Source organism: Lemur catta, chromosome 11 (assembly GCF_020740605.2).
Source record: "Lemur catta isolate mLemCat1 chromosome 11, mLemCat1.pri, whole genome shotgun sequence".
Classification (NCBI taxonomy): Eukaryota; Metazoa; Chordata; class Mammalia; order Primates; family Lemuridae; genus Lemur; species Lemur catta.
This window is the reverse complement of record NC_059138.1, coordinates 69,103,323-69,116,091: the sequence shown is the minus strand read 5'-3', so window position 1 is coordinate 69,116,091 and position 12,769 is coordinate 69,103,323. Positions and strand designations below refer to the sequence as shown.

The following is a 12,769-nucleotide window of genomic DNA, read 5'->3' as shown; positions in this document are numbered from 1 at the left end:
CCGCTAAGAGCCAGTAAAGTCCTTTCTGGTGACTGGCATTGTCCCTTTACAGGGCTACCTTGTTTTCCTATTGAGATTTTACAACTGCAGCTCTTACAGATACTGTTACCATTAGAGATGAGACACACTGAAGAATGTGGAAAAGTCATCTCCACTTACTTGGCAACTGTTGTACTTCGATTCTCCTAGTGCCATGCGGTGACTGTGCAAAAGTCCTCTCTGTGTGAGTTGGACCGACAAGCACCAAAATGGAGTTGGGTGCGGTGGGAACAGAGCAAAAAATACCTATGTCCAAGGACAGGGGAGGGCAAGGCTGTGACGGTTGTCACAAGACCAGGGTTGCCAGAAAAGGTGGGAACAGCTTGTGCAGCAGCAGTGGGGTATGTGACAATAGTCTTCCCACATACGATAATTATCTAAAAGGAGGTTAGGAAAAGGTTATTAAGGAAAACAATCTGCCATCAATTGCATGTCTGTGGTTTGAGAAATGCTGTTTACACACATACTCTCTCATCTGCTCACAACGGTGCAAGGTAGGAAGTGGCTGCAATTTACCTACACGGAAGATGGCTCATGGAGGCTAAGGACAAACCACTCTCTTTGATAAAATTAGGAGAATTGTGAAACTTTGAAGTGTAGGTTTAAGGGCTGCCAAAAAGAGGTGTGGAATGGAGCAGGGATGAGGGATAGAACATAGAGCCTCGACATAAAGCCAGCAAAGTAGTTCTCCAGCGCAAGAGGCTCACGGGCTCGCTCCGAAGCTTTCTGGACCTTGTCTGGTTCGTAGGTATTTGGTACTTGGCCGACTCCGGGCTGTGAAGAAGGAAAGGTTTGGAATGTTCACGCTCCAACTTGGGTTGCTACGTGGAAAATTCCTGCTGGCTTAGAACGTGGATCTGTGCCCTGGCCCATATTAAATTCTTTCAAATAGTTGGATTAGGAAAAATGTACTGGAAGATAATAAAAAGGAACAGCACGGGCTTTACACAAAGATGATGTAAAAAGGGCAAAGATCAGGAAAGCAACAGCAGAAAAAGTCCTCCCACTAAATGTTGCCACATGAGGACAGACATTGCAGCCAGACGACTTGCAACAATTTAAAAGATACGAAGTGATTGCTTATATAAGCAAAGTCATGACTTAGGGAAGGGATCAGGAAAGAAAAAGTGAGGAAATTAAGTTGGAGGATCTCAGGAAATAATAGAAAAAACAATTATAGAAATGAAAGCAGAAAGTGAAGCAGCATAAGAGAATAATAAAAAGTGGGAATAAAGGGTTACAGTGAAAGTAAGATGAAAGTTAACGAAACAATATTTAATAATGTAATTCTAGAAGATGTTAGTTTTCCTAAATTACAAATTTGAATCTGTATAATCATGTTCCAAGGAAATTTGGCACAGAATAATCAATACTAAAGCATATCTTAATAACATTATGGAGTACGAAGATAATCCCCTGGATGACCAGGGAAAAACATGAAGCCATTTATAAAGGGGAAAAAAATTATGCAAACCTTGGACATCTCCACTGCAGCTTTGACCAGAGAATAGAGTGATGGCTACAAAGCCCTCAAATGAGTGTTACCTTTCTTTTTTTAAAAAAACCAAAGTGTCATTCAGATATAAAGACTGCAGTCTATATGGCATGAAAAACCACTAGCAAGTTCAACAAATAGGAAGGTTTATAACCCAGGAAATAAAAATAGAAGAATCTTGGAAAAGAGACTCATTTATAAGTATGTTTCAACTCCTCAGAAAAAGAATAAAAACAAAAACAGGAAATTTATGAAACTAGGTCAGGCACTCTTCCAAAAATGTAAACAACTTGAGACTGAAAGTTATAGACAGCGAAATCAAATAATTAAATCAAGGGAGTAAACAGACAGGAGAGTTAAAGACATAATGAAGATCACCCAGAATGACGAAATCAACCAGAATATAGCTGGAGAGACTCAGAGATTGAAAATATGAGAGTTCAGGTAGACGTGCAGATAATGAAGAGAATGGGTGGGGGAGGCAATATTCAGAGAAATAAGGGCTGAGAATTTTTCAGAACGGAAGCTAATGGATGGACTCATTTCTAACTGCACACAGTACCAAGCAGGATATGTTTTTAAAAGTCCATAACTCAATATATCAGTAAAATTGTAAAACCCTAAGGGTAAAGAGCAAAGTCTTAAAAACTTGTGAAGGAATAACAAGTATATTTAAGAACAGACTGATCCTCTACAATCAATGCTAGAAGAGAACAGAATTAACAAGCACACCAAAAGTGGAGGGAAAATAATCATTGTGTCCTAGAATTCTACATATAAGTAAACTATCAATCAAGAGAGAGGGTAGTGAAAGACAGTTTCAGACACGGTATGATTTACAGCCCTCCCCAAGGACCTGCTACATTTTATACTTTGGTAAAAAGGAAAAGGAGCCCAGAACAAGATGCGAAAAGCAACAGTGAACAAAGAAATTGATACATTGTTAAAGCAAAAATAATTACTGACTATAAACAAGAACAAAAATACTACAGTTTAAAATAAGATTGAACTATAATTGCAGACCAGAGGGAGGTCGAAGGGTCTAAGGGAACTTTACACTGTGTTAGAAAGACATTAAAGGTGTGTATGTAACAATGTAAAGGGTCTCCACTAAAATGGAAGTGGTACAGTGATAGACACCAAATGAAAAAAAAAACAAAACAATTAAATCAATGGAAGTCAGAAAGGGTTGGGAAAAAAGGTAAGAAAAATGTAGAAATCAGGAAGCACAAAATAAGATGGTGGAAATAAGTCCAAAGTTACCATTAATCATAAGACATAACTATATATATAAATCCTTCATCTCTGAGATGTAAAAGTCTATTTTGGATATTTATAGCAATAGAAATGGGTGGAGGGGTTCTGCTCCCTGCTCTGCTGCAGTTACTTGCTGTCATCTGGGGTCTTCACACGTCGCCTCCCCTCTCCCCACCTTATGTTTGCACCATCCCACACATGCAGCACCTCAGTGCCTGGGGGACAATTCCAACTGGCAGTCATTTGGGATTCTAATGGACCATCCAGTTTAAGGCTCACAGTAGTGTTCTGGTTCATGGAGGAATGATTCAGGAAAGCAAGGGTAAAGAAAAGCACCAAAAAGAGAGTCTAATGAAACTTCCTGAATTGTCTACCCAGGCCAAGGAGCAGCTGGGGATCACACCGGCCTTCAGTGATCTGTGAATTTCTGCCTGCTTTGTGACACATCTCTGCAGTCGTACCCACATGTTGATGGCAGTGTAATTTATGGCATACCATATTACAAATATTAAAAAGTTGTCTATGAGAAGGCATTAGTAACCACTGGCTTGGAAAATAAGGGTATGAAATGACATGAAGTCAAACTCAAGTTGCCTTCATGGCCATTTAAATCTTACAACTCAATGAGGGAATTCTACGATCTACATTTTCAGATGAAAAAAAGTGATACAGAGAAAGATTAGGCGTTTTCTTCAAGATCAAATACCTAATAAGTGCGAGGCAGAATTTGAATCTTGCTCTGACCCAGACTTAACTGATTTTTGCCTTTGAAGCAATATACTAAGAAAACTCAAATGAAACTGGTAGTAGTGTTGGCACAGTTGCAGGCCAAGTACAGTCACAAAACACAATCTTCATAGTTCTTACAAGATGTAATTCAGAACACTAACCCAGCGCCGAGGCTGATGAAGGGCCAGTGGCAGCAGGATGGGGCAGCTTACCATTGGGCTAGGCCATAAGTAGAAGGATAAGCCAGTTTGCTCCAAGTGTCTGGCACCGTGTCATAACTCAGCGCAGACTGCTGGGCTTCCACGTCGGGAGATAATGTGAGCTCCCCCTTGCATAGAGAAAAAAGGCCACATATTGAATATCTTCCAGTGTGGTGAAGCTGCCCTAGTCCCACTTAAACTTACCTTCAAACCAAGGTCTAATTGTTCAAGTGATGCACGGATTTCCCGAATGAGAATATTCATCCTCTCACATTCTTGGAAGCAGACAAGAACATAGGGGTTTCTATTTGAGGTTTTTTGCATTATCTCTGCCATGTTGAACTCTTCTGGAAGTTTCTCCAGAATGTCATCCAAGACATTCTTAACCTTAAATCATTAGCACAAACAAAGATTTAGCTCCTTTCTATTTCAGTTGTGGTCTTGGTGACTGTATATATCCTCTACATTTTGAAGTCCAAGAATATATCATACAGTTTCCAAACATGCCTGTGAAAGATGCCCACTGCTCCCAGGAGGTGGGCAGAGTGGCAATGCCAACTCCTTCAGCTGCCTCTGCACCAACGCCAGCACCTCCCCTTCCTTAGATCCCAAATCTAGTCAGGGAGGAGCTACTGCTTATTTGCAGTTTATTCACTATTAGCATTTAGGGAGTATACAACTGTCATCAACTATCTATCATTTGTATGTAAAGATAGGATCAGAGGAAGCAGAAGCCCATCATTTGGGTACTGTATTTTATAATCTGCTAAATTAACAAAATCATTTGAAAAGTCACATGAACCAAAGAGGCCCTTAAAGTATGAGCTAATTCTGGTGACTCTGATGCTGCCCTCCCCCCCAGGGCATCCAAAAATTCCTGGAACAATTTAGATCATTTCATTTTTTAACAATAAGGAAGCCTCTATCTTCTATAACTGTTGCCCTGAAGAAATCATTTATATATCGAAGGTGTGAATATGCACCTAGTACTCAGATACACATACTTGTTCCATCTATGCAGCTTCACTGAGCTGGGAAAAACCAGTAAATATCTAGAAAGGACATAAGCTTGAACAACACTGCCTGCCTTTAGCCGCAAGCATCTTTCTTTGATTTCTTGGATTCCTGCCTGCAAGTTACTTTAGCACTCTGGCAGGTGATTTGTCAGGTTCTGAAATCTTAAACGCATTTACAACAGCAGTAGACAAGTATGAAACTGTGTTATAGAGAATTTAGGTAAAAGAATGGCTTTTGGAATCAGCCGGGATTTGATTTCCTTCATGGGCCCATTCTGGCTGCCTGGACTTGGCTAGTCACACAAGGTCATGTCAGAAATGGGGGTCCTGATGCCACTCAGAGCTATTGTGGATTAAGTGGTATTATCTGCAAAGCACTTCCTATAGTGCCTAGTATACAGTAAGCACTTAATATGTGGTCATTGTTACAATCTGTTTGCCTCTCTGGGGTGTCAAGGCACCTTTGCCTCAGGTGCCCTGCATTTTCTGATGTAATGATCTGAACTTCCTTGTTGGAAAGACGGAAGCACAGAAACCAGATGCAGACCTCACCTACCCCTCTGATTCTATTCATGCTCTGTAGTTTCCCAAATGGATGAATTTTTTCCTTGTTCGTCTTTATAAAGAAGTTAGTATATGGGATAAAACAACACTAACAAATTTCTAAAGCTTCTAAATTATGAGTGCCTCCATGAATGGCCTTATTTCAAGAAATAATTGAAAAATTTCAAGTAATAATATGGACAGTTCCTGGGACCTCATTATAATTAGATCTGATGTTTATTGGGTTTCAACAACCTAAATCCTTGTCAATCAAATCTTGATTAATAATTTTGAGACAGAAATAAGGGCTAATTTATTTGGGGGGGAAGTCAACTATTCAGGTTTTTAATTAATGACAAATAAGATTTTAATCTAAAGTTTAAACAAATAATTATTTTATCCCCATCATTCTAGGGTAATAATTAGCGTTAAAAAATAATGCTAATCTCCCAAGACAATGTAAAAAAGATATCATAACAAAATGACAGAGCCAAAAACACATTGAGAGTAAAAGACAAACGACTAGATACTTGCAATATGTATATATATAGATACATACCTATATATCTATATATATATATCTGACCAAGGACACACATCCAGAGTAAAGAGCTCTTATAAATCAAAGACTAACAACTCAATTAAAAATTGGGTAAGCACTAGAACAGGTACTTCGCAAGAAAGTATATCCCAATGGCCATAAGCCATGTGAAAAGACGCTCAACATTATTCCTTAACTGCAGCATGCAAAGTAAAAATCACTGTGAGATATGGTTACCTTTAACAAAAACCACAAGGAGATAGAGCAACTGGAACTCTCAAACACTGCTGGTGAGAGTGTAACTGGTACAACCACTTTAGAAAACTCTGAGTACTATTAAAGGTAAACATTATATACCCTATGATCTGGCAATCCCACTTCTAGGTATAGAAAAATGAATATTATCAGTGGATACCGTTGGGAGTTACTTTGTCTATTGACAAGACCATATAAGAATGTTCATGGCTGTGATATTCATAAATGTAAAAACCTAGAAACAACCCAAACATCCATTCACAGAACGAATAAAGAATTGTATACTCATATAGAATGCTAAATAAAAATGAACCAGACAGACCGTCTACCTTTTCTTCTGTAGATGGCCCCAGTTCATCACCACTTAGTGCGTTCCTGGGCTGCATGTCCAGCAAGGTTCTGAAGAGGGTGTTGGATGTCACCGTCAGGAATTCTATTTCAGCATTTGGGTGGAGGCCGTACAGTGTGGGGCTTTCTGGAGGAAGCATCTCTTCTACATACTGATGGTAGCCTGAGTAATCTAGGTAGGGTGGGGCTGCGAATCCTGGTGCCAGCATAAGTTCATCTTCAATCTTCAACCATAAAGGAAAAGTCTGTTATTCCAAATCTAGGTAGGCATCAATTTTCACTTCCTAAACACTTTGTGAACATTCTGGCAAGAAGGTCCCAGCATGATGCTGGATTGGTAGCAGCCTCTCGAAAATGTTTCATAATCAACCACACTGGTCTATGTATGGCACCAGGCTGAAGTCTGGGGAGAATTCCAAGGAACACATGAGAATTCTATCTCTAGGAAGATTTCACTTGCGATGTGCTCAGACGTCTGAGACGCACACCAAAGGAATGTGCAGGTGTTGCGTCATCACTGTACATTGGTCACCCTGTTACAACGCTTCAGCTCATTGATTGTCCCAAACATCCCGACCTCCCACAGAGGAAATCAAAACTCTTGACATAATTTGCCTAGGCAGACGTTTGATTTTAATCTTAATTCTGAACTCATTTTAGTATGACTACAGTGCGTGCTTTCCCAGTGTGCCATACTTTTCACAATACTGCTTCAAATCATTTTCTATATGTTACAGTTGAATTTTATAAACAAATAATTATATGTGCCTCTACTGAAAAATGTGTATGTGTATATAAGCACCATTTTATAATGTGTATATAAGCACCATCTACTAAGAGTCAAATCAGTGCTACCTTCTCGGGGTTTGGAGCTACCCAGGGTAGTCTGTGCTGCTCATCTCAAGCTCCACTGACCCTGGAAGAGTTGCTGGCCACGTTGGTGCTCAATACATACTTGCTAAGGGAATGAAAGGCCAGAGTAATCAGGCATTTAGCATGCCTCTCCGCTTCACTGAGGCTGGGAGGAATGGGTAGACGTATTTAGAGGGACTTTTGGAACAAAGGCCATGTGAGCGACAATACCCAACCCTCTCAACGTTATAATGTAGATCTTCAAAATGTAACAAAAAAATCTGTGGACCTGAGTCTGACCAACCATAAACACTGAGAGTTAATTGAGTGACTATAGTTTTCTAGTTAATGCAATAGAATCTCAGATTTTTTTTTTTTTTTACCTGATTGCTCTCTGGTTCCCAGGGGCCATTAACACCTCTGTTTCAGTTTTCCAGTCTCTCATGCCATAAATTCTGTCTGTATATACACTTAACAGTGAGATGTTGTTTTTAAACTATTACCTAATGTATCTCTTTTCTGCCTGGATTTTCTAAACCATTTCCTGAAAGTGGGGTTTGTCTATAACTGTTATGCCATCGTCTCCTCACTACCCCCTAGAGACAAAGTGAATATTCATTTATTCATTCAGTAATATATACTGATCACCCAGTGTACCACAACAAGCCTTGGAACTCTAAAGGCTCTGCATGACCTAATTCTTAAGGAACTCAGAGTCTAAAGGGGACAAAATACATGTGAATTTCCATACAGACAATCATCTGGCAGTTTGTTCCTTCCCTCTCACACCTAAATCCTGGATTGCCTAGAGACCCTGTGTGCTTAATATTGATGCTCAATTTCTGCCTGTGAATTTCAAGGGCATTTTTAACATTTGAGTCAGTATATCTATCTATATTTTACACCAGTAGGATTTTTAACTTCTCTAATCCTTCATGTTGCCAGAAACAAATCTGGATCCAATAAATATGGGAAGGAGCAAGTTGGACTATCCCACCACCAATCTCCATTGGCTTGGTTTTATTCATTTATTCACATTTTTATCGTTTCATATTTATATATAATAATCAAAATTTAAATGTCACCTGGCTCAGGATGACCAAAACAAACTCACCATAATTAGCCTATGATAGATAAATTAGCCAAGATAAAAATATGAATAATCCAAAACTAGAATCAACAACCACATCCAAACAGAACTTCATTCCTTATAAACAAGTGTTTGGTCTTCTCACTTAGTGCTCGCTAGGTAGTTGAAGAAATTTTAAAAGCTGCAGTTAATTTGTCCCTCAATAAAAACAAACAGTTAAAAACAGAATTTCAAGCAAAGAGACCAACGAAAAACGAGACACTTAGAAATGTTAAAATGCCGTGGGGACTGACATTTGTTTCAGTGCATAGTCGTGTCGTGTTGTGCTGATGGGACTGCAAATGATCCATGCTTTTTAGAAAGACCATTAGGCAGTCTGTTTAGAAACACATGAAGAGTGCCATCTATACTTTAGGCGAGGAGCAAAGCAAAAGAAAATAGCAAACTCAAAGGAGAGGGCTTGAGGTTTGCAGCCAGACAAACCTGATTCAGTTCCCATCCCTTAATGGTTTGGTGGCATTAAGAAATGACAATTTATTATATCTAAGTTTCAATCTCTTCATCAGTAAAATGTGGCTCACAATAGCAACCTAATAATTGTGGCTGTAAGAATAAGGTATGCAAACAGCTTGGCACATAGCAGCCTTTCATGAGTGTTAGTGTTGGTCTTCCCTGTGTCTTAGCTGCAGACATTATTAGGTACATCTTATTTTCTGGAAAGAAAAACAAAACCTGTGAAATGTCCTACTACAAATTCCTACTATGATGCCAAACAACTAAAATTTGAAAAGCAGGGTTTGTTTCATACAAAGACTTATGTTTGCCTTTTACTTTAAGAAAACTGCAAAGATTTCAGCCTACTCAAGGAGCTCTGTGAATCCTGATTCTGAATTCCCACCTCCTCCCTTCCCACTCCAGGGAGTTTTTATGAAAAGCTGCTTCTTGCTAATGGGGCCCTAACTGTAGAGCTCTCTGCACAGTGTCCTCCTTTCCTGACTTTGGGGGAGGATTGTTTGAGAAAGTTGTTGTAATGCCTCAAAGAATCAATAGTTCTAACTAGACATTTCCCCAAAGAAGATACACAAGTAGCCAATAAGTACATGAAAAGCTGCTACGTAGGGAGCCATGCAAATCAAAACTACAAGGTGATAATTTACCCCCTCCAGGATGGCTAGAATCAAAAATGTGGAAAGACGAGATTGGGTGCATTCAGAGTGGTATTTACCCAAAGGAAAAAAAGACATTCTATAAAAAAGATACCTGCACTCAAATATTTATAGCAGCACAATTCACAATTGCAAAGATGTGGAAACAACCCAAGTGCCCATCAAAACATGAGTGAATTAGTAAAATGTGGTATATGAATACCATATGGAGTACTACTCAGCCATAAAATGGTAAACTAATACCTCTTGTTTTAACCCGGATGGAACTGAAACCCATTCTAAGTGAAGTATCACAAGAATGGAAAAACAAACACCACATGTACTCACCATTTAATTGGAACTAATCAAAAATAACATTCATCAGAAATCGAACAGGTACGAGGGGAGAGTAGGGGATGGGTAAATTCACGCCTAACAGGTACAATGCACACTGGTTCATGGGCACACTTATAACTTTGACTCAAATGGTACAAAAGCAATTCATGTAACCAAAACATTTGTACCTCCATAATATTCTGAAATTAAAAAAAAATGTAGAGAATTAGCAGTGTTGGTGAGGATTTGGAGAAAATTGAACCTTCATATTAATACATTGCTGGTGGGAATATAACAATGCTGCAGCCACTTTGGAAAACAGTTTCATGGTTCCTCCAAATATTAAACAGAGTTACCATGTCACCAGCAATTCCACTCCTAACTACATATCCAAAAGAATTGAAAACATATGTCCACACAAAATTTGTACACAGAAGTCCACAGCAGCATTATTCCTAATGGCCAAAAGGTGTTAACAACCCAAATGTCCATCAGCTGATGAAAGGATAAACACGATGTGGTATATCCATACAATGGAGGTATTTTTGGCCATAAAAAGGAATGAAGTACTGATACATGCTACAACATGGATGAGTCTTGAAAACATTTACTAAGTGAAAGAAGTTGGACACAAAAGGCTACATATTATATGATTCATTTATATAAAATGTCCACAATAGGCAAATCTATAGATACAGAAAGTAGATTAGTGGTTGCCATGAGCGGGGGAGTGGGGTATTTTGCGTGCGTGAGGGGAAGCAAATGGTGAATGACTGAGAACAGGTACAGCGTTTTTTTTTGGGGGGGTGATGGTGATTAAACTGTTCTAAAATTGTGGTAATGGTTGTACAACAGTGAATATATAAAAACCTTTGAATCATATAATTGGCAAATGTGATGTGCAAATTATATCTCAGTAAAGCTGTTCTTAAAAAAAAAAAAAAAGAATCAATGGAAATCATGCTCTGGCCAAAAGAACTTCCAAATCATGGAAACATCACCGAGGATTTGAAGTCACCTTTGCAGAAGTCAGGGGCAGGCACAATGGCAGGCACAATTATTAGTAACTGGGAAAACCAGCATTCTGCCCACTGTGTTAACTCCATGGGATTATTGTCGTTTTTACATTTTCCTTTCTGACATTTAATAAAAATCTCACCTTTCATACCAGTGGTCCCCAACCTTTTTGGCACCAGGAACTGGTTTCATGGAAGGTAATTTTTCCAAGGATGGAGGGGGGGGGTGGGGTAGGGTAGGTGGAGCTAAGGTGAGCCATGGGGAGAGGCTATAAAAACAGGTGAAGCTTCGCTGGCTAGCCTGCTGCTCACCTCCTGCTGTGTGGCCTGGTTCCTAATGGGCCATGAGCAGGTACAGGTCTGTGGCCTGGGGGTTGGGGACCACAGTTCTATACTGCCTCTCCAGGTAGTCTTTGTAATGACAAGAAACTCCTGATTCATTGTGAGTCTAAAGAAGTATATCTGCCCTTGGCCTTTTGGGTCAAAAATGACATGGCCACACAGTGCTGCCAAGGATTTTCAGAAATTGTTCAAGGTTGAATTACATTATCATGGTGTCTTTAGAGCTGCAAGGTACACTGGTGATTTTCTAGACGGTACTTTCATTTTACAAATGAATAAACTGAGGCACAGGAAGGTCCAGCACAAAGCTAGACAGCAAGTTAGCAGCAGGACCAGAACCAGGATTCTGGTCTCCTGGATTGTCCAGATGTTCTCAGTGCCAGCTGTGCCAGCACACCGCGCAAGTACACACACAGGTCAGTGTTCTGGTGACCTGTGCCCCCGCGACCACAAGCAGATGAGCACTCCGACCAATGCAGCGTAGTGCAGAGAAACACTGGCCTTTGGGGTCTGATTATGAGTCTGGTTCTGCTAAATACCAGCTGTTTGACCTATATGAGCTGAGTTTCCTTTTTGATTAAATGAGATAATACCTACTTTGCAGGATTGTAGTAAGGAGAAGAAATAATACACATGAATTGTGTGGTACTGCCCCCTGGCACAGAGCAGGTATTTAATAAATGATTTCCACTGTTACCATCGTAGATTAAATAATAGCCAGTGGGAAATATATATTATGAAAATTTATACTTCATAATAACAATATTTCCCATTAAGCATATTATTCTAACATTATACCAATGTTTAAACCTGACAATAAACTCGTGAGTTGCTCATTCTTGTTTTGTAAATAATAAAACGGAGGTTAAGAAAGATCCAGTAATATCACACGGCAAATGCAAGGAAGTGCTTGAATTTGAACCCAAGGGTTTGCTTTTTATTTCAAAGCCCAGGTTCTTATTTGTTACTCTATATTATTAAAATACTTTGTGCTATATGATAACTTTAAAGTGACATGATATTTTATTTTCTGAAAGTAATATACTATATTACTTATTTTAGCACTGCCAAGTACACACCTTATATATGAGAAAATGTTTTCATTTTTAATTTTGGCCAGAGACCCTCTAAGGCACCTTGCCAACTGGACTAATTTCTCTGAGCACAAACTCATTCATCCAACAAAAAAATTCATTCATCCTCTTAACAGGAAGATAGCACTGAAAGCATTCTGATTCTTTTGATAAGAACAGCAGAACTTTAAACCACAGACTATTAATGGGCTGCTCTTTGATCATGTTCCAATGCAACCAAAGACACTAATTTCCAAATATGTTAACCTATGTGAGAATTGGCAAAAAAGACATCCTGCAGATGCTGAAGTGTTAGATCATGTTGCTAATCATACGAACAGCAGGAGCAGGAAACATTCACATGGGAACAAAATAACGACTTCTGCAGCCTCTAACCCCAGGTCAGTAAGTGAATTAATTTCCTTTGGTGAGGTGGGAAGGTAGCACTGCCCATTGACGACGTAAGTATGCACATGAAGCATCGTGATCCCA

General features: G+C 39.3%; 1 protein-coding gene across 1 annotated transcript in view; it reads right to left on the bottom strand.

Moving 5' to 3' along the window:
• Nucleotides 1–12,769, bottom strand: part of DNAH11 (dynein axonemal heavy chain 11) — a 301,905-nt gene that overhangs the window by 2,135 nt on the left and 287,001 nt on the right. Inside the window, exons 78-80 of the mRNA XM_045564154.1 lie at nt 6,405–6,647; nt 3,925–4,107; nt 3,733–3,848 (exon numbers count right to left, since the gene is read on the bottom strand). Of these exons, the coding sequence (XP_045420110.1) occupies nt 3,733–3,848; nt 3,925–4,107; nt 6,405–6,647 (542 nt within the window). The remainder of the gene's footprint in view (nt 1–3,732; nt 3,849–3,924; nt 4,108–6,404; nt 6,648–12,769) is intronic.